A 21,584-nucleotide genomic window follows, 5' to 3' on the forward strand; every position below is an offset into this window, starting at 1 on the left:
TGAGTACGCTGTAGCTGTCTTCAGATACACTAGAAGAGGGCGTCAGATCCCATTACAGATGGTTGTGAACCACCATGTGGTTGCTGGGATTTGAACTCAGGACCTTTGAAAGAGCAGTCAGTGCTCTTAACCACTGAGCCATCTATCCAGCCCCACATTCTATTTCTTACACTGTAGTTTCCTGATTGAACCAGAGGATCTTTAATTGTCAGATCTTCCATAGCCTGTTTTGCTTGTCAGAATTCCCTGTCCCTTCCTTCTCTGTTCAACTAACTCTCACTCTCAGAATCCTACTCTGGTAGCTTTAAGTTTGAAACAGAACTGTCAAATGTTTGAGTAAAAAGTTCTTCAAATATAATAATATCAATTTTAGCACACTGTGCTATACCTGATGTTTCTAATATATCAGTTAAGTTTATTTTTTAAAATTTCTGCAATGTATAATAAACTCACCTGACAAGTTGCTGACAAATCTGACATCCTGGAAGACATCTATAAAAATGTAGAAAGGTAAATTATTAGTTTAAGAAAAAAACATTTATTTTAAAGTAAATAATATGTTTATTGAAACATATAAAACATAAGAAAACTAATATATAAATATATTTTAATAAATATCATAGATCATGCAGACCTTGGTTTATACATTCAACTAACCTTTTCAATTTGCATAGAATTATATTTTAAGTATTATTAATTTTGAAATAAAAGCAAGAAACAACAGAATAAAATGACAATTTAAATATGCAAAAGCATGCTTACAATCTGCAACTAATAAGACTTAAACACAAATTTTAAGTTTCCCTAATAGAGTTTCCTCAAATTAATTTGTTAAAATCCAACATAAAAATGGAAAAATATGAAGAGTTCATAGTAAAAATGTACATATGAAAGACTCAATTAGGAAAATTTTTTAAAATATTTAAATATTAAAATATGTAAATAAAAAATATACATTTTTTTAAAAATGTTTCATGGAAACATAGGGAAGTCTTATCTGCTAGTGAAATACATATTAATATTTTTATGGACAACAATTTGATAATATTTGTCAAAATAAAAATGTATCAATTCCTTGCACTCTAATCCAAAATCTGAAAGTATGGGTCAGGTCTGTAGCTATAGCTCAGTGACAGAGCACCTGTCTAACAGGCATAAAAGTCTGGGTTTAACTCCTCAGCACTGATAACCAAACAGCAGTTTAAAAGCATATGCTAAAGTTTGTCTAAAGTATCTGAATTATATGTAAAAAAATGAAAATTATAAGGCAATACATTATAGCATTTCTAACAGAGAAAAACAGTATAACTAAAATGTTCACCAATAAGGTACTACTGTATTAACATAAATGATTTAGACATATAACTCATAACATGCAACAACTGAATATAGAGTACTAAGCTGGAGATACAGCTCAGCGGTAGAGAACGTGCCTAGTATGAGAAGGCTAAGAGTTCTATTCCTAGTACCACTAAAAAAGTGTGTGTGTGTGTGTGTGTGTGTGTTTGTGTCCCCGTGTGCTCGCTGCGCACACCAGGTATGATAGTGCATGTGGGAGACAGAAGGATGCCTTTTTTTTCTATATCCTTTGTTTATATTCTAAAAGCTTTCCCCTTTCCCAATCCCCCCGCCCCAATATGTCCCATAAGTCCTCTTCTCTCCATCCATTCTAAGTTCTAGGTTAGCCTGGTCTAAATAGCCAATTATCAGGCCAGTGAGAGCTATACAGTAAGACCCTGTCTCAAAAAAAATGAAGCAATGGTCTCCAAGATAAGAAATAAACGTAATAGATTAAACAGTGTGAACTTTAAAGTTGGGGAGAAGGACACACACACACACACTCTATTTCTAAAAGGTATGGGGGATATGTTCATACATTAAAATTATGCAAGATTGAAAGCCAAAGGCTTCCTTGATCACTTCTCAACATTTTTATTTTGAAGATTTATTTTACATGTATAGGTGTTTTGCCTAAAGGTATGTCTGTGGACCACATGTACATAATGCCTTTGGAAGTCAGAAAAGGGAATTAGATCACTTGGTATTGGAGTTGTAAATCAGTTGTGAGCTGACATGTGGAAGCTAGGATTTGAACCTGGATTTTCCAGAAGAGCAGTCAGTGATTTTCACCAACCAGTGAGCCATCTCTCCAGCCTTCCACATTGTTTTTGTTGTTGTTGTTGTTTTTGGTATTTTTTTTTTTTGCGTTTGGTTTGGTTTTTGATACAGGATCTCTTTCACTGATCCTGGGGTTGCTGTTTTAGCTAGACTAACTGGTCAGTATGGTCCTTGGATGTACCTATTTCTGCCTACCACAATGCTAAGAATACTGGCACATGATACCACACTTAGCTTTTAGATGAGTGCTAGGGAGCTGAACTGATAATGATTATACTTTATCCGGGTCTCTCTACAAGTTATTTCAAAGAATATACAGTATGGACAGTACCAGAATATTTTGTGTGATTGTTGTTTCATAAAAGTCTCGTTATTATTTCTACTGCAGAGTAAAATTAACAAAAACACAAGAAAGAAACAAACTCCCTATCGCTAATGCAATCTATTATTTTTGGGGGGGGCAAAGGGGCTCACTATGTACTTGTCCTGGTTAGACTAGAAACTGATAATATAGACCAAGTTGGCCTCAAACTCAGAAATCAACATCTCAGTCTCCCACATGCTAAGATTAAATAAAGATCTGCATCACAACAACCCTGGATCACATCTACTGGGTTTTATTGTTGATTATGGTGGTGTTTTGGGGGAAGGGTCTTGGTGAGTTTTCTGTTTGTTTTGTTTTTACAGTTTCTCAGTATAGCCTTGGCTGTGCTGGAACTCACTCCGTAGACTAGTCTAGCCTGGTGCTCCCACCTCTGTCTGGAGTGCTATAGGGATTAAAGGCAAGTGCCACCAAACCTGGCTCTGAATCTACTGTTTTTAATAAAGCAAAAATGACACTTTTCTGGGAGAAAATGGTATCTTAGAACTAGGACACTATATTAACCCCAGTGTTAGGAATACTCTATCATGTTACCTGTGATGTACCAATAGAACCTATCTTTAGTAAGCCATATTAGAAAAAAAAAATCACAGAATTTAATTATTTTGGGGACATTAAGGTAATCTAATGACTTATAGAATTACAATTCTTTGCAGGGTCTGGGAAGTTGCCTCAGTCACAATACTTCTTGTCACACACACATAGACTCCTAGCATCAACATTCATAAATGAGAAAGGGGGAGGGGCTAAACACAACAGTGTGTGCCTTCAACCCTGGAGGGCAGACAGGCTCCTGTCATGGTTTAAATATACTTAGCCCAGGGAGTGGCACTATTTGGAGGTGTGGCCTTGTTGAAATAGGTGTGTCACTGTAGGTATGGGCTTTAAGACACTCATCCTAGCTGCCTGGAAGTCAGTATTCTGCTAGCAGCCTTCAAATGAAGATGTAGAACTCTCAGCTCCTGCTGCACCATGCCTGCCTGGATGTTGCCATGTTCCTGCCTTGATGATAATAGAATGAATCTCTGAACCTGTAAGCCAGTCCAAATTAAATGTTGTCCTTATAAGAGTTGCCTTTGGAGCCGGGCAGTGGTGGCCCATGCCTTTAATCCCAGCACTTGGGAGGCAGAGGCAGGCGGATTTCTGAGTAGGCCAGCCTGGTCTACAGAGTGAATTCCAGGACAGCTAGGGCTAAACAGAGAAACCCTGCCTCGAAAAACCAAAAAATAAAAAAATAAAATTAAAAAAAAAAGAGTTGCCTTTGGGCTTAGTGGTTAAGAGTACTGACTGCTCTTTCAAAGGTCCTGAGTTCAAATCACAGCATCCACATAATGGCTCACAACCATCAGTAATGAGATCTGACCCCTTCTTCGGGTGTGTCTGAGGACAGCTACAGTGTACTTACATATAATAAGTAAATAAATCTTAAAAAAAAAAATTAAGAGTTGCCTTGGCCATGGTATCTGTTCACAGACCCCTAACTAAGACAGCTCTCTACTGCTTTGTAGATCAGATAGCTGCTACATGTAAGCTTGGACAATTAGGGTTCAGACAAAGTTTAAGAAAAGAAATTCTAGAGCACTGGTAACTTGCTAAGTCTATTTTCCCATTCTCAAAAGAAAAATTAATAGTAATCTCAATTATGTGCATTTGTTTGCTAAATATAAATAACAATAAATTTATATCAAAATCAATGTATGCTTACCTGTGAGGGTCTTTGGAGCTTGGTATAATATACACACACTCCCTCTTGGTCAAAGTGCTCTCTATCCAGGATTTCTGGGACTAAAACAGAGTTCAAAGATGGTTTACAAATTTACAGCCTGATAATCTGAGGAAGTAATTTTACAATAGAGACACAAAAATGTGTGTAGTATGTTTTAATCTACTAAATAGGTGTGATATATTATTCTCAGTGATGGTACACCTAAACCATTAAAATAATTCCACTTGAACCAACATGATTTAACAGTGCTGTGCCAAAGGAAACAAACCAAGTATGAGACTCTCAGAATAAGGCATACACCTCAAGAATTAATACCATCCTAAGCCCCTAAAGAGTCAAAAGTGATGGCCACATTTAATTTAGAGAAAACAAAGCCCAGCCTACGCTATTAAGCATTTCTAGAAAGCTTAAGGGCACAAGTTGGCTAATGGTACTGTGAAACAAAGGAGCAGCAAGCAAAATTCTAGTCAAAGGAAAGATAACAGGAAAAACTGTTAAGCATCAATAGAAATAGAGCAAATTATCCACAATCCTCCCAGACAGCAGCCTATCTCATCTGACCTTGTAGGCTAAACAAGGCTGACCTCTTAAGTACCTGGATGGGAGATACAGTAAATTATTAAATAATTTCAAACATTTAATCCACCAAATTCATGTGTAAATCTTATAATCAACCATAATCAGATTGCTTAAAAAAAAAAAAAAGCAAAAACTCAATGAGGAAATTTTCAACAACTCTAGATCATATAAGTTTAAACATACTTCTCTCTCTCTCTCTCTCTCTCTCTCTCTCTCTCTCTCTCTCTCCCCCCCCCTTCCTTCCCCCCCCTCCCTCCAGGGTTTCTTTGTGTAGGTAGCCCCAGCTGTCCTGGAACTTACTCTGTAGACCAGGCTGGCCTTGAACTCAGAAATCCACCTGCCTCTGCCCCCCAAATCCTGGGATTAAAGGCATGCACCACCACTGTCCAGCTAGACACACTTCTCTCTAATTAGGAAAGGTTTATATAAAGTTTTAAACACAATTAACAAGTTCATTTTGATAAATATGTGCCCATTTCTGCATCCCACATTAAAAAAAGATGCTTTACTACTTTATATGGATAAATATACCATTACATTTCACAAAGTAATGGTATATTTATCCATAAGGATGAATCAACAAACATTCCATGTATACTTATAAAATATACAGACTGATCACATTGTAATTAATAAATCAAATTAGTCCTCAATACTTAAGGTACTTAGGAATCAAAATAAAAATCATTAAGTATCAAGCCGGGCCTTTAGTCCCAGCATTTGGCAGGCAGAGGCAGGTGGATTTCTGAGTTGGAGGCCAGCCTGGTCTACAGAGTGAGTTCCAGGACAGTCAGGGCTACACAGAGAGAAATACTGTCTTGAAAAGCCAACCAAACACAAGTATCTGAAGTTCTTAGATGTGAATAAGGGGTCACATATTCTGTTCTGGTTTGCTTTCTTGTTTCTTGTAGTGATAAAACACCACAACCAAAAACAACTCAAGGAAGAAAAGGTTTATTTCATCTTACACTTCCAAATAACCGTTCATCACCGAGGAAAGTAAAGGCCGAAGCTGAAGCAAAGCTCATAAAGAAATGCTGCTTACAGTCTTGCACAGCTAGTTTCTTATACAGCCCAGGTCCATCTAAGGACAGAACTACCCACAGTAGTCTGCTATCTTCTGACCTTCATGTGTTCAAACAACAGGAAGGGGAACAAGGAAATGAGGTTAAATTAGAAGTAATTCTCTATTACTAAATAATTGAAGATTCTAGAGACCATAGCCCAGTGGCAGAGCAATTCTTAGCATATGTCAGAGCGAGGGTCAATTCCTGACACTGCATAAAAAAAAAAAAAATTGGGGGGGGGGGGAGGGGTTTGAGAGACAGGGATTCTTTGTATAGCTCTAGCCATCCTGGAACTCACTCTGTAGATCAGGATGGCCTCAAACTCAAACTCAGAGATTTGCCTGTCTCTGCCTCCCAAGTGCTGGGATTAAAGGTGTGTGCCACCACTGACTGAAAAAACACAAACAAACAAAAAACACAATTTTTTAAGTTATATCCTACATACACGTAGATAGCACAGAACTCATATTTCTAAAGGAAACCTATGAAAGAAAACATTAGAATTGAGGTTCAAACACTCTAATGATAAATTTTAATTCATCTCATTTCTGTTTCTGAAATTCAATCATTCTGACTTCATTCAAAAATCTCCACTTGCTAGGTAAAAAGTTCCTTTGAATGTGCTTACTTAGACAAAAATTATACCATGACCTTCAGCCAACAAAGTCACAAGTAAGGCCCTATACAACTTAGGGTCTTTTATAAACATTTCTTACATGACTAAAGCCCATTTGCATAGTCCTTCCAGAACCTTCTTTGTAAACTAAAATCTGGTTATTTTCTGAAGACTGTTTCTTTTGCTCAGGAAAAAACCTGTAGCTTCACTACCCTGGTAGTCTCTATAATACTTGAAACCTCGCTAGTTTTGGGGTTTTTTTGTTTGTTTATTTTTTGTTTTTTCCTCTTTAGGTATACCTGCATTTCCTTCTCAACTACCCTCCATCATTCTCAGTCTCCTATTCCACTATTGGGAAAAAAATATGGAAGAAACCAGAGCAAAACTGTGGCAAACTCCTGTAAAAGCTGGCAAGACAGCTTAAGAGAGCAAAAGTACTTGCAGCACAAACCTAGTAAATAGAGTTCAATCCGTGGAGCAAGGCAGAGGAACACTGAGCTTGTGACCAGCTTGGGTGACATAGTTAGACCCTGTCTCAACAAAAACTAAATTACCCTCCTACTCTGTCAACATTCACTTTTCCTTCATAGTAGTGACAACTATGCAACCACTCAAATACAACCACTGGCCCTAAGTCCATACATTCTAAATCAGGGACATTCTTCACCAATTTTCTTGTTCTTTCCTTAAATTAACTGACTCATTTCCATCAGGATTCAGAATACTATCTCCAAGCCTTTAAAGAAAGAACACAAACCTTTTCTTGATTCCACTTTACCCTCAAGCTACTCAGTTCATGTTTCTGCCTCAACCTGAACAGCAAAGAGCATTAGGAAAAAAATGTTTTTTGTTTTGTTTTGTTTTTAAACTCTCAACATTTCCAATACTTTCTAGAACCTACTTAAAAAAAAAAAAAAGTCAGATTTTCAAGTCAACCCTCCTCAAGTAAGCTCCACTGTTACTGAAGCAGGATATTCCCCTATGTAGACCTGGCTGGCCTGGAACTATGAAGATCAGGCTGGACTCAAACTCAGAGTTCCAACTGCCTCTGATTCTAGAAATTTAAAAAAAAAATTATTTGGGGGGGGGGGGTGAGGAGGATTCTCTGTATAGTTCTAGCCATCCTGGAACTCACTCTGTAGATCAGGATGGTCTCAAACTCAAGAGATTTGCCTGTCTCTACCTCCCAAGTGCTGAGATTGAAAGTGTGCAGTAAATTTGACAGACTACCAACTGATATTCTTCAGATCCCTAGGTTAATTCTCATACTTTGTTCTAGATTATAAAATAGAAGCACTCAATAAACTAGATAATTATTGACTGTTACTGCATAGTCCACTCTACCACTACACCCTCCACAGTCCTCCCCAATTGTTTTTCTCTTCTCCTCTCCTCTCTTCTTCTCTTTTCTTTCTCTTTCTTTTTAAAGACAAGTCTCACTAAGTAGCCCGGGATAGCCTGGGCCTTAGGATGAACTATGACTCACAGAGACCCGCCTGCCTCTGCCCCCTTGGGATTAAAGGGGCATACCCTATGCCCAACCTTCTTTCTCAATCTTTTAAAGGCTGGCATACTTTATTTATTAAAAAATCAGATATTAGATTTCTTTTTTATTTTCAACTATATTTCCTGTTATGTTCATAGCTAGCTCACTATACATTGGATAATTGGCACATTTCTATTTCTACATTCCATCCCAACATTGAAAAAAATTGCAGGCCAGGTGAGGTGGCACACACCTTTAATCCCAACACTTGGGAGTGAGCTTAAGGCCAGCTTAGTCTACTGAAAGATCTGTCTCAACAAAACAAAACAAATTGTATTTCAATCCCAAACTCACGACATATATCAACTATCTTGCATTCAGTTCTTCTGATACCTAAAAAGCACCTCAAACTTAAAATTGAATCTTTACCCAAATACTCATTTTTTGTGCAGTTTTGCCTAACTTTGTAAAAGGCAAATTACTTTTCTTAATATTGGAGTAATTGAAATATCACAACTCCCTAAATACAGAAATTACAATCAGGTGACATCAAGCCCAGAAGCCAAGCAAAATTATAAAAAAGAAAACTACATCTAAAATGCCTCTATCAGATTGCCTCTAGGCAAGACTGTGGGTACATTTTCTTGTTTACTGTTTCATATAGGAGGGCCCAACGCAATGGGGCCACTGCCATCCATGTGCAGCAGATGCTGGTTTGTATAAGAAAGCAGGATCAAGACATAAGGACCAAGTCAGTAAACAGGTTTTTCTCCATGACTTCTGCTTCCTGCAAATTCCTGCTCTGACTTTCCGTAGTGAATGGTAGAGTATGACCTGAAAGTTATACACTGAAATAAATCCTTACCCCTTCAACTTGCTTTTGGTAATGATGTTTTTTCAGAACAATAGAAACCCTAACAAAGACAGAAATTGGTACCTAGGTTTGTGGGATGTCACTACGACAGAACTGATGGAGTTTTGGAGGTGACTGAGGAAGGATATTAGAACTATGGGCTAAAAAACCCACTGAGTGTTCAGAGCTTCATGAGCTGCTATGGGAACTCAGAATATAATGCTGAAAACAAAGCAGATAATAGAGGCCTGGCTTGTGTAGTTTCAGCGGAAAGTTTAAGAGTCCCTTAAAAGACTATATGGTGACAGTTCCATATACTGCATTAAGAATCTGTGATTCGGGGCTGGAGAGATAGCTCAGTGGTTAAGAGAACCAACTGTTCTTCCGAAGGTCCTGAGTTCAAATCCCAGCAACCACATGGTGGCTCACAACCATCTGTAATGAGATCTGACGCCCTCTTCTGGGGTGTCTGAAGACAGCTACAGTGTACTTACATTAAGTAAACAAACAAATAAATAGAAACGATAAATTTAAAAAAAAGAATCTGTGATTCTGGGGGCTGGAGAGATGGCTCAGCAGTTAAGAACACTGACTTGCCCTTCCAAAGGTCCTGAGTTCAAATCCCAGCAACCACACAGTGGCTCACAACCATCTGTAATGAAATCTGATGTCTGATGTCTGAAGGTAGCTGCAGACAGTGTACTTACATATAATAAATAAGACTTTAAAAAAAATCTGTGATTCTGGTCAGTTGGTACAAAAGAATCAGCTTTCATTAACAGGAGATCAGAGACATTAAAGTGAAATCTTTGCTCTGTGAGGTCAACCCACATTGGTCAGCTGGAATATAAGAATGGGCTGTGATTAAAAACAGCTCTTTTTATTGTGGCATCTCCTAAGTAGTCAGCCACATCAAGATGAATATATCTTCCCAGCTATCAGCGTCAGAAACTCATTGAAGTAGGCAATGAACGCGGACTTTGTACTTTGCATGAGAAGCACATGGCCCGAGAAGCAGCTGCTGCTGCTCCTGAGTGAAAAAGGGTTATGTGGTCAGAGTCATCAGTGGAAACAACAAACAAGGTTTTCCGGTGAAGCAAAGTATCTTGACTCACAGAAGAGGGCACCTGTTGTTGAGTACTGGTTGTTTTAGACCAAGGGAAACTGGGGAAAGGAAACATAAGTCTATTGTGAGACAAATTGTAGATGCCAATCTGAGAGGCTCAACTTAGGTATTGTTATGAGAAAGAGAGGATGCAGAGAGAGGGTGGGGAGAGAGAGAGGAAGAGAAAGATGAGAAAGAGGAGCATGTGTATGCAGGGGTGGTGGGGCTGAGAGAGAGACAGAGAGACAGAGACAGAGAATGTGAATAAGAGAGATTATTCCTGGACTAATAGATACTACCGTGCTTCAATCACTGGGGCCCCAAAGAGCTCAGAGTCTAAACACTTTTCTCTATCTTTAAAGAAGATGATGTCCACCAATATGCTGTCAGATAGTCCTTGAACAAAGAATATAAGGAACTCAAGACCAAAGCACCTAATATTGTGCATCTTGTTACTCCACATGTCCTCCAACACAACATCAATGTATTACTCTGAAGAAACAAGAAAAATGAGATTTCACAACATGCCAAACATTAGCCAAGAGAATGAAGGAAGCCAAAAAAAAAAAAAAAAAAAAAAAATGCCAGAAACAGATTGCCAAGAGACATAGATGTGGGCTGTCTGTGAGTTTCTACTTCTAAATCTGAATCTAGTAAGAAATAAACCTTTAAAAATAACAAATAACCCATGTGTGGTGGCATACCTCATTACCCCTGTAATTCTAGCACTTGTGTGGCAGAGACAGGTGGATCTCTGAATTCAAGGCCAGCCTGGTCTACAGAGTGAGTTCCAGGAATGCCAGGGCTATGCAGAGAAACCCTGTCTCTGTCTTGAAAAACAAAACAATACCCACCCCACAAAAGTAATAAATAAATGACCAGACCTTGAAAAAAAAATGAAGAGGAAGAGAATAGCATCACTGAGATAAAATCTTCTGGGAAGTGCTCCCTGAGGGTCAGTACACAAGAAGCTGTGGTCCAGCGGGGACTGAGGCTGGACCTCATGTTGGCAACCAAACTTAGTCATGTGTAAGAGTGATTCTGAAGGCATGAAATGGTCAAGGTGAGCAGCTGGGGCTTGGCACCATGAGAGGCCAGTGTAAAGATGCAGCCTCATTTGCAGAGGGTTTAGGAATGAAGAGGCCAAGGAGGAAAGTTGAGGCTTGGTACCATGTGACAGGGTCAGAGTCCCTGAAGAGAGCCTAGAGGCTGCTGGTAAAAGCAGACTAGTTGCAGACCCCAGAATTTTGGAGATGCCAGTTATCATGGAACAACCATCAAAGTCAACAACAGTTGTAAAACCAAGTTGGGCTGAGCCTATGAAACATACTATGTGAAGAGACAGAGGAGCTACTCATGCCCTTTGAACCCAGAAGATCGTTAGTCCCACATGTCTGATACTTGGCTTTAGCGCTGGACTTTGGTTTTGCTTTGATTTGAATATAACTATGCCCTGGTTCTTCCCTTAACAAATAAAAAAGCATATAACTTTTTTTTATTTTACAGGAACCCAGTTATCAGACCTTCACTATTTTAGACTTTGAACTTTTAAGGTATTTTAATTTTTAAAAACTGTTGGATTTTTAAAAAGTTGGAATGTTCAAACAAGAAAACAAGAGTTACAGTAATAGCAATGTAGTGGTGTCAAGTTGACAAGAAGTCAGCTGTTCGGATTATTATGTCAACTTAATACAAGCCAGAGTAACATCTAGGAAGAGGAACTTCAGAAAATGCCTTCAAATTCCAAGTCTAAGAGGCATTTTCTTGATTAATGATTGACTTTGGAGGGCACAGTTTACTGTGGGCACCGTTACCCCCCGGGCAGCTGGTCCTGAGTTGTCTAAAGGAGGCAGAGCAAGACATGAGGAACAAGTCAGTAGGCAGCAATGCTCCAAAGTCTCTGCTTCGGTTCCTTCCTCCAAGTTCCTGCCTTGAATTACTTCCTTCCATAATGGACTGTGACCTGAGTTATAGAATAAAGCCTTTTCTCCCCAGGTTGTTTTGGGTAATAGTGTTTTATATAGCAATAAAAAAACCTAAAATATTTTTTAAAAATTATTTATTTTCATTTTATGTACACTGGTGTTTTGCCTGCATATACATCTGTGTATGGGTGTCAGATCCCCTGGAATTGAGATATAGTCACTGAGATGGCATATGGGTGCTAGCAATTGAACCTGGGTCCTCTAGAAGTGAAGCCAGTGCTCTTAACCACCAACCAATCCATCTCTCTAGCCCCTGACTAAGACAGTTATTAATGAAACTTCAGATTATAAAAATTAAAAACAAAATTACTTTAAAAAATATAATTTATCAGAAGTATCCTACCTTAAGAGTTTACATTGCTCAGAAGAGACACTATGACCAAGGCAAATTGGGGCTGGCTTACAGTTTCAGAGGCTCAGTCCATTATCATTATGGTAAGAAGCATGGCAGAATGCAGGCAAACATAGTGCTGGAAGAGCTTAGAGTTCTATACTTTGATCCAAAGGCAACCAAAAGGAGACTATCTTCTTCAGGCAGCTAAGAGAAGGCTCTCTCCCACACTGGACAGAGTTTGAGCACTAGGAAACCTCAAAGCCTGACTAAACAGAGGCATACTTCCTCCAACAAGGCCACACCTATTCCAACAAGACCACACCTCCTAATAGTGCCACTTCCCATGGGCCAAATATATTCAAACCACCACATAGTCATGAACTATTTATAAATTATAATGAACCTTGAAGTTTATATTGGTTTTGGATGCAAAATACCTGTGGATAGTTTTTATAATTTGTTGGTCTAACTTCTTGTGCTTTCTTTGCTTCCTATGTGCAGATAAAATTTGATTTCTCGCTTCCTGACTGTCAGGTAGGCAGGCCTCTTGCTCCTGCTGTCAGGCCTTCCCCATCATGATAGGCGCTATCCCTCTATAAGACCCCCAAAACCTCTGGCTCCCTATGTCACAACAGAAAAATAACTACTACATTAACCAAGGAATCTTCTTGGACTCAACTAAAGATAAAAACTTCAAAACTCCAGATGGTGCTGGATAGATGACTCATTGATTATAAGCACTGGCTGCTTCTTCCAGAGAACCCAAGTTCAATACCCAGCACTTACATTGTGGCTCACAACAATCTGTAACTCCAAGTCTAGTTGAGTCCGAATCCCTTTTCTATCCTTAACTATCACTGCTCACACATAGTACACATGCATGCAGGCAAAACACATGTATGTATATATATATATATAAAATGATAAAAATCAAATAAAGTTTTTAAAAAAGGTCTCGAATTATCAACAAGTCAGCATGTCAGCATAAACTATTCTTTGTTGGTGACAGTTCTTAGATCAACCATAGAGCAGATAGATATAATCTGGTCTTTGGTCCTCAGTGGGAGGACCATTTCTTTACTGATATGCAACTGACTATTAAGAACTGTATGCATTTTCTAGAAGTAGTGGTTGCTGCCTATAATCCCAGCACTTAGAAGATGGAGGCAGGAGGACTGGGCTACACAAAGAGCTCCAATCTAACTGGGTTGCAAGCTAGACCCAGTTTCAAAACAGAAGAAAAGTAATGTATCTTCAAGGTATACAACTTGATGTTTCTATGCACACTGTGAAGTGATTGTGATTAAGATATTATGCAAATATACTCTCAGTAGATTTCAAGTACAAAATATTAGTATTAGTCACCATACCAATTAGGTTTCCGGATTGTATTCCTCTTATAACTAAATTTAAACACTTTAAATATTATCCCTTGCTTCTCTCCCAATAGTATAGGTGTGGCTCTGAGTCTAAAGGCTCCTGCCCAGATATTTAGGTTCTTATGTCTCACAGCAAAGAATTGGACCAAAACTAACAGTTTCAGAAAGGAAAAGCACTCTTGAGAAAAGAAAATGGGCCAATGAGCTGAAGGAAAAAAAGCCCCAAAAGTGCTGAGCCATGTAGAGCATGTGACCCTTCATATAGCACCTACCTTGCTTATCGACCCCACAGACTCTTCTTGAACATCTTTTTTGATTTGCTGTATGAAGATCAGGTGGGAAAGGGCTTCCAGTCTCTATTCTTCTGACACACTACCACCCTACTCCTGGTAACCCCTGTCCTAGATGCCTGTTTTTCACTATTTAGAACCCACATGCTTTCAGTTAATAAAAACCCTAACTATAATGCACACATTCACATGTGTTATTTGTGAAAGATATAATTACCTTAAAACAAAATTTAGTAACAAAAAAAGTCTAACAAGCACCCTTAAAACTGCTAGCTAGACAATGAAATCAGCAGCAGCATTTCTTTTTTCCTTCTTCATTTTTTCTTTTGGTTTTTGGAGACAGGGTTTCTCTGTATAGCCCTGGCTGTCCTGGAACTCACTCTGTAGGCCAGACTGGCCTCGAACTCAGAAATTCGTCTGCCTCGGCCTCCCAAGTGCTGGGACTACAGGCGTACATCACCACTGCCCGGTTAGTATTTCTTACAGCTATCAGAAACTCATTAATTTTTGTGACAATGGGTAGTAAAAATCCCAAAGGATGGGTGGGATTAACTAAAGGTTCTTTTTGCTAATCCACCATCACAATTCCAGTCTTAAAACATCCCAAGCAGCAGAAGGAGGAAGGATATGGGAAGAGGTAGGGATGCTGAAAAAACATAAAGGGTGCCTCTTCTGGCACCATGTTGACTCTGGAGCAACAAGGTCTGAGAGTGAAGAGGAACACAAGCTTTGAGATGAGTCATATATGAGGCAAGCCTTGGAGGCAAGCTCTCATATATGAGAGTTAGAATCAGTGGGTCCAGAATGAAACACTGGATGGCATCAGGAACTAGGCATCTTTTTTCGCTATCAAGTATTTTAGTCAGGTTAAAAATGTCACAGTTCTGAGCCAGATCCATTCCTACAGTGTTGCTCAAAATCAATTCACACAGCCCTGGAGCATATGGGTAGGGAGGCTGAGAGGGGTGTCGCATATAGATACTTAAGAAATACTGTATGTAAGGTGTCAGGCAGTGATGGCACATGCCTTTAATCTCAGCACTCAGCACTTGGAGGCAGAAAGAAGCAGGTGGCTCTGAGTCAAGGCCAGCCGGGTCTACAGTATGAGTGCCAGGACAGCCAGGACTACATAGAGAAATCCTGTCTCCAAAACAAAAACAATAAACAAAAAAATCCTACAAAGTAGTAATTCTCAACCTTCCTAATACTGCTACCATTCTTCATTTGTGGTGACCCCAACCATAAAATTATTTTCATTACTTCATAACTGTAATTTTGCTACTGCTATAAATCGTACACAATGTATTTTTGGAGATAGAGGTTTGCCAAATGGGCTGAAACCCAGAGAATTGCTGGGCTAGACCGACAGCTTACTGTTAATAGTGCATAGTGCTTATATTAGTTACCTTCCAGTTGCTGTGATAAAATCCCATGAATATGGCAAATTACACAAGAATTTATTGGGGCTTAGAATTCCAGAAGGATAAGAGTCCATTACGGCAGGGAAACAGCATGAGCTCACATCCTTCACTATAAATATGGAGCAGAGAAAGAACTGGAAGTAGGCTAGGCTTATTCATCTCAAAGCCCACCCTTAATGACATACTTTTTTCAGCAAAGCTGTACCACCTAAACCTCCCCAATCAGCACCATCAACTGTGAAGCAAGAGTTGAAATGCCCAAGACTACGGGGGACATATCTCACTCAAAGCAGATGCTTGGAGGTAGAGTCTCTTAATAAAGTAACCTTTTTCCTAACGATGCAGTGGATACATCAAATAAATGGACCCACCCACCAATAGCCAATGATAATACGTGGATATATAACAAAAATTAATCTGAAAAGGGGATACCTAAAGAAGTACTAGGGCATTATCTACTAGAAAGCCTGGGTTTTACTCTGGGAACAAATGCTATTAACACATTGTCTATCTCTAAGTATTTTGACAGTTCTTTATTAATGCATATATGTTTCTCAGTCCTTAATACAGAATTTCCTCTCAAAGAAATCTATTTGGTTTAGTAGATAACTTTTCCAATCTCCTAAGAACCCCCTCACATACTCTGTCAAAGTAAAGTACATTAAATGGAGTTGCATACAACCGGTCTATATGTAAGGAACTTAGCAATAAAGAAAATTCTACTAGGTTTCATGTCACTGGAAGAAAATATAGTATACTAATACATTCTTAGCAATTTTTAAATGATTTTACTTTTTAAAAACAAGGATTTATTATGAGTATGTCCGTGAGTGTGCGCCATGTGCTTGTTGATACTCTCAGACGCCAAGAGGGTGTGAGATCCCCTGGAGCTGGAATTACAGTTGTTTGTGAGCCTCCCAATGTAGATGCTAGGAACCATACTCTGATCATCTCCAGCTTCCAATTCTACTTTAAAAGAACAACAACAGAACAAAAAACAAACAAACAAAAAAGACCAAAAAAACCTTATATAACATTAATACATTTCACCTGAGAGCTGACAAGTACACAACTCCTTAAATAACAGCTCCACTTCCAGGCATCTAGTTTGGCAGATCAACATCTACCTACTGATTAGTAACTTTAGGATGTTTTGTTTTGTTTGAGACAGGGTTTTTCCGTGTAGCCCTGGCTGTCCTTGAACTCACTGCCTACACCAGGCCGGCCTTGAACCTTGATCCCACCTGCCGCAGCCTCTGCCTCCAGGGTGCTGGAATTAAAGGCTTGTGCAGTTGCTACCACCACCAGCAGGTTTAACTTGAGGATCTTTAATAAGTGATTGTGCAATTAAAAGACAAGTGTTTACTTCATAGTTTTTTGAGTGAACAGTATGTAACTGTCATATGTAAAACATTTAAAATGACAGCCATATCTAAATGCTAATATCTACTAGCTAATCCTATCAAAATTTGTTTCAAACCTATTAGACACTTAGAAGAATATCCTATGTCTGTTATAGTAAATTTATATTCTTAAAGATTACAAAGACTTGATTCACATGCTAAAGATAAGGTGAAGCTCTCTAATCTAAAAGAGAGCTTTTCCAAGCTCCTCCTCATAGTAACAGCTTCTTAGCTACCTTTTCTTCTACTGTTCTGGCACACTACAAAACTGCCAGAAGAAAGTGGGTAACTAAGTGTTAAATTTCCCTTTGTACATTTACAATAAGTAAATTCTGTTAAGGTTGCTAAATTCTTGATATGGCTTAGCTTAGGAATCTTTTTTCTTTCTATGAGTAAAGAAAAAGATTTGAGGTTTCTGGCAGTCTGGAATTTAAATAGCTGAGGTATTAGGTTGTTAGTGTGTTTAAATAATGGTAGGAGAGACAAAAAGTACTTCACAGACTAATCCTATCATAGCTCCTGACGTCAAGTAGAAAAAAGGACCATCTACCTTTAGATGATAGCAGGCTATGATATGACATTAAACCAGGGGGAGCAGCATACAACCAGTTACAGTTATCCAGAAGGTGGAGACATGAGGACCCTTAGGCCTTAGGAAACCAGCTGGGGCAAAATAGCCACACCCATTCTTAAAAAGAAAGAGAGATAAGATAAAGATAAAAAGACATTCAGTAAGAGCTTCACACAGCAAGGTTCTAAAAATTCTAAAGCTGGGAGGTGATGGCCTAACGCCTTTAATCTAACCATTTGGGAGGCAGAGGCAGGTGGATTTGTGAGTTCTGGGCCAGCCAGGTCTACAGAGCTAGTTCCAGGGCAGCTAGGACTACACAAAGAATCCCTATCTCGAAAAACAAGGCAAAATAAAAACCTAAATCTTCAGAGAACTAAACATACTACCTGAAAACAATGTATATAGAGAACCATTTTCTAAATCCAAACTGAACCGAAATAGAGTCAATAAATCTCTGAAAGTACTAATCTTCTTCAAATTAGATTATCTTTTTATCTTTTGAAAATAAACTGAAAGGTTCCATTCTCCAATTCATTTGTATACATGAGCCATACGAACTAGTTTAATCATTGCAAAGTACCATTTAAAGATGACACTGAGCCAGATGTAGTGGTGCACCCTTAGTCCTAGCAATCAGGAGGCAGAAGCAGATGAGTACCTGTGATTTCAAGGCTAGTCTGATCTACACAGCAAATTCCAGGCTACACAGTTACTCAGTGATATCCCATGTTTAAAAAAAGTAACACCTGGTACTGGAGGGACAGCTCAGCAGTAAAGAACATACACTGTTCTTCCAGAGGATCAGAAGTTGATTCCCAATCAGATAGCTCATAACTGCCTGAAACTCCAGCTTCAGGGGACTCTAGCTCTGGCCTCTGCAGGCACCTGCACTAATAAATTAAAAAAAAAAGTGATATCATCTAAATTTTGATATCCTCACATAAATGGGGAGCTCAAATCCTCATGATGTTTATATTCTAAGCTAATCTTAACTACTCTGAAGTTTATTTCCAGATATCAAACTTAAAACATACTTTTAAATGAGAAAACAAAACACAAAACATATGTGCAGCATACTCAATGTTGAAAGAAAAGGAACCAAGACTAAATAATTATCAATGGCAAAATCATTAAAGTATTATGTGAATGAATTAAGAAAAATTTTACAGCTAAATCCACTGGTCATTCTTTTTCTTTAAAAAAAGATGGAAATATACAATCTAGTGTTCAAATATTGAACAAAAATATAAGGGTAGTGTGTGTCGTACCTCTGACGAGAACATGTAACTTCAGTTTTGTAAGTGCTTAGTTGAATAGACCACTTCAAAACTTTTACTTACCAATCCCCAATATATATATATATACATATGTATGTATGTACATATGTATATGTGTGTCATATTCATATGTATGTGTGTGTGTATAAATATATATATATATTTGGGAGGTTTTTTTGGTTTGGTTTTTTGAGACAGGGTTTCTCTGTATGACCCTGGCTGTCCTGGAACTCACTGTGTAGACCAGGCTGGCCTCGAACTCAGAAATCCGCCTGCCTCTGCCTCCCAAGTGCTGGGATTATAGGTGTGTGCCACCACTACCCGGCCTACCCATCCCCAATATTAAAAACTGAACCATAGCATAGCACATACTAGGTATGCAATCAATCTGCCAATGAACTATGTACCCAGTAATAAGCATTTTTTTCAGTTTATATTTTAAGTAAAGCCTTCAACCATTATACCTGCACATTTTAGGTAATGACCAATCACAATATGGTTTCATTTTACAGTTGGTTATAAACAACACTAGAAATACTAGTCCACAAAAGTTACCTATTTATTTATTTTGCTTTTTCAAGGCAGGACTAAACTCAGAGATCTGCTGGCCTCTGCCTCCGCATTGCTGGGATTAAAGGTACGAGCTACCATGCCTGGCATAATTCTTTGATTTTTGACATCTTAATCCCTTTCTTCTTCACTTTTACCCAAGGAACCTTCTCCATGGCCCGCAACAGACTCATGACAATAACAATTTACAGTAAGAATTATACAGTATAGACCCATTATTCCTAAGTGAACTTTTGGACATACTGACCTAAAAGGTGAGGAAACTGAATTGAATTATTGAACAAAAAGCCCACCATAGTGATGCAAGCCTTTAATCCCAGCACTCAGGAGGCAGATCTCTGAGTTAGAAGCTAGCCTTGGCTTGGAGAAGGAAAACAAAAACAACAAACAAACAACCTACAACAAGGGAGGAGGAGGAAGAGGGAAGAAAAGCAAAACACAAGCAAATAAAACACACATTTAAAGCTATCCTAAGGTTTTACTATAACTTAAATGCATAGTGTAATGTTAACCACTCAACTATTAATCTGGAATTAAGCAGGGGAAAAAAAGATAAACACTCTTAATTTTAAATTTTAAAGTGAGACCGTTCTCCTTGCAGAATCAACAAGTTTGTGTATGTCCAAACAATACTAAGTTCATACTATGAGCCATATATGGTGAATTACTTACAAAACTAAAGCTATTTTTTTTGGTGGAGGGGGGTCTTTCATCTGTTAAAGAAAACATTTTAAAAAATATTTAACCACTATGTTCAAATGTATGCTGTTTACCATCTAAAATGAAAAACTAGATATATCACTGAACAGTCAGAACTTAACGGCTTGCAAGGCACTTGGATTCAACTCACCCTCCAGTAGAGTCCCTTAAATCAAAGCCACAAGTATTTAAATGAGATGATTTAGCAGAGGTAGAGGGATTTGAACTTTCCTTTCAGGAAACAGGAAAAGTCAGGCGACAGACACCTGTAATTCCAGAGCTCAGATGAAGGCAAAAAGATAAGACACTCAATGACAGCTTCGGGATTTGAGGGTCAGCCTGGGCTACATGTAACCCAGTCTCAAATAAAAGTAGTCTTCAATGACTTTACAAAATGAGAAATACAGTATTTATTCACATGTACCTTATAAGACACTTCTAAACCTAGCCCGACGGGGTGGCTGGCGCACGTCTTGGGAGGCAGAGGTAAGCGGATCTGAGTTTAAGGCCAACCTGGTCTACACAGTACATTCCAGGCCAGCCAGGGTTACAAGCGAGACCTTGTCTCAAAAATAAAGAAAAGGCAGAAAACTAAGCCTGTCAAGACTTCGGCAAAGGAACACCAGTTTGCATAAAGCCTATCAAGTTAAACTACCGAGCAGGAATGCCTTTCCTGCTCAGATCCTAGATCTAAATGGCTTTCTTTGTAAGAAATCTCCAAATCCGGTTCCTGGCCTTAACAACAAAAGCCCTAGCCAACGCTGCAACACACCGACTCCTTCAGTCTGCACACTGGCTTCAAACTGTCTGGGACAACAGATGAGGTAGTTCGACGCAGACCTGGCAACGCACTGTCTCAGCCTCCCAGGAATTGTCCCTTTCCCGTCCCTGGCTAAAGAAAACCTCGCATCACATCGCAGTCTACCCCATCAAATCACTCCCGTTCGATTAAGAAGTAATAGTAGAAAATATACCTGTAGAGCGTCTGCGGTACAGCCAACAAGTCACAGATCCGAACCCGCTCCCTTCTCCTTTCCGTAACACCCCAGCCTGCCCGCCCTTTCCGTGTCAACCCCGCGGCGAGCGGTGGCGCCGGGAGGGCCACAGAGCTCCCCGGAGCGCCGCACAGGCTCCCGCGAGGCCCGCCCGCGCCAGGCCCGGCTCCGTACCATTCTCCTCACGGGGCGGACTCCGGAAGGGCAGCGGCTCCTCCTCCTCCTCCGCGGCCTGCAGCCATCTATCGGAAAGCGTCTCCGGAGGCGGTGGCACGGGCCACCGAACAAGGACAGCCCCGGGAAACCTTCTCAGAACTAACTCAGCTCCAGCGCTAGCAGCAGAAGTCGAGTCTTTCATAATTGTGCGACCAGCTCCGCCGGGTGACTGGCCACAGGGACGCGCCCGCGCCCGCCTCCGCCGGAGACGGGGCCGCGGCAGCCACGTGACGGGGGCGTCGAGTGCGTCGCGCGGAGGGCGTGTCACGTGAAGGGCGCGCTTAATGCGGCCAACCCCTAAGCTCCGCCCAGCCGCCGGCCGGGAAGCGCAGAGCTGCTGCTTTCCCGGGTGTTGCTGGCTTCGCCTTCCCCTGCCTCCGTCCGTGAGAACTTGTTCCGCGTTTATGACCGGATCTCCGGGTTCGCCAAAAAATAGCTCTCGCGGCCGCGCACGCTTGTCCGTTTCTTTTGCTATCGCATCACTCTAAGTTGGTTAATAGCGATCGCTTCCC

At 39.6% G+C, this 21,584-nt stretch overlaps 1 protein-coding gene across 2 annotated transcripts in view; it reads right to left on the minus strand.

Moving 5' to 3' along the window:
• Trpm7 (transient receptor potential cation channel subfamily M member 7) overlaps positions 1-21,307 on the minus strand; it is an 82,147-nt gene extending 60,840 nt beyond the window's left edge. For both annotated transcript variants that reach the window (XM_052183512.1, XM_052183511.1), the window contains exons 1-3: positions 21,031-21,307; positions 4,206-4,285; positions 454-492 (exon numbers count right to left, since the gene is read on the minus strand). In XM_052183512.1, the coding sequence (XP_052039472.1) occupies positions 454-492; positions 4,206-4,285; positions 21,031-21,033 (122 nt within the window). In that variant the 5' untranslated portion in view covers positions 21,034-21,307. The remainder of the gene's footprint in view (positions 1-453; positions 493-4,205; positions 4,286-21,030) is intronic.
• Between the last annotated feature and the right edge of the window lie 277 nt (positions 21,308-21,584).

The sequence above is a fragment of the Apodemus sylvaticus genome, chromosome 5 (genome assembly GCF_947179515.1).
Source record: "Apodemus sylvaticus chromosome 5, mApoSyl1.1, whole genome shotgun sequence".
Taxonomy (NCBI): domain Eukaryota; kingdom Metazoa; phylum Chordata; class Mammalia; order Rodentia; family Muridae; genus Apodemus; species Apodemus sylvaticus.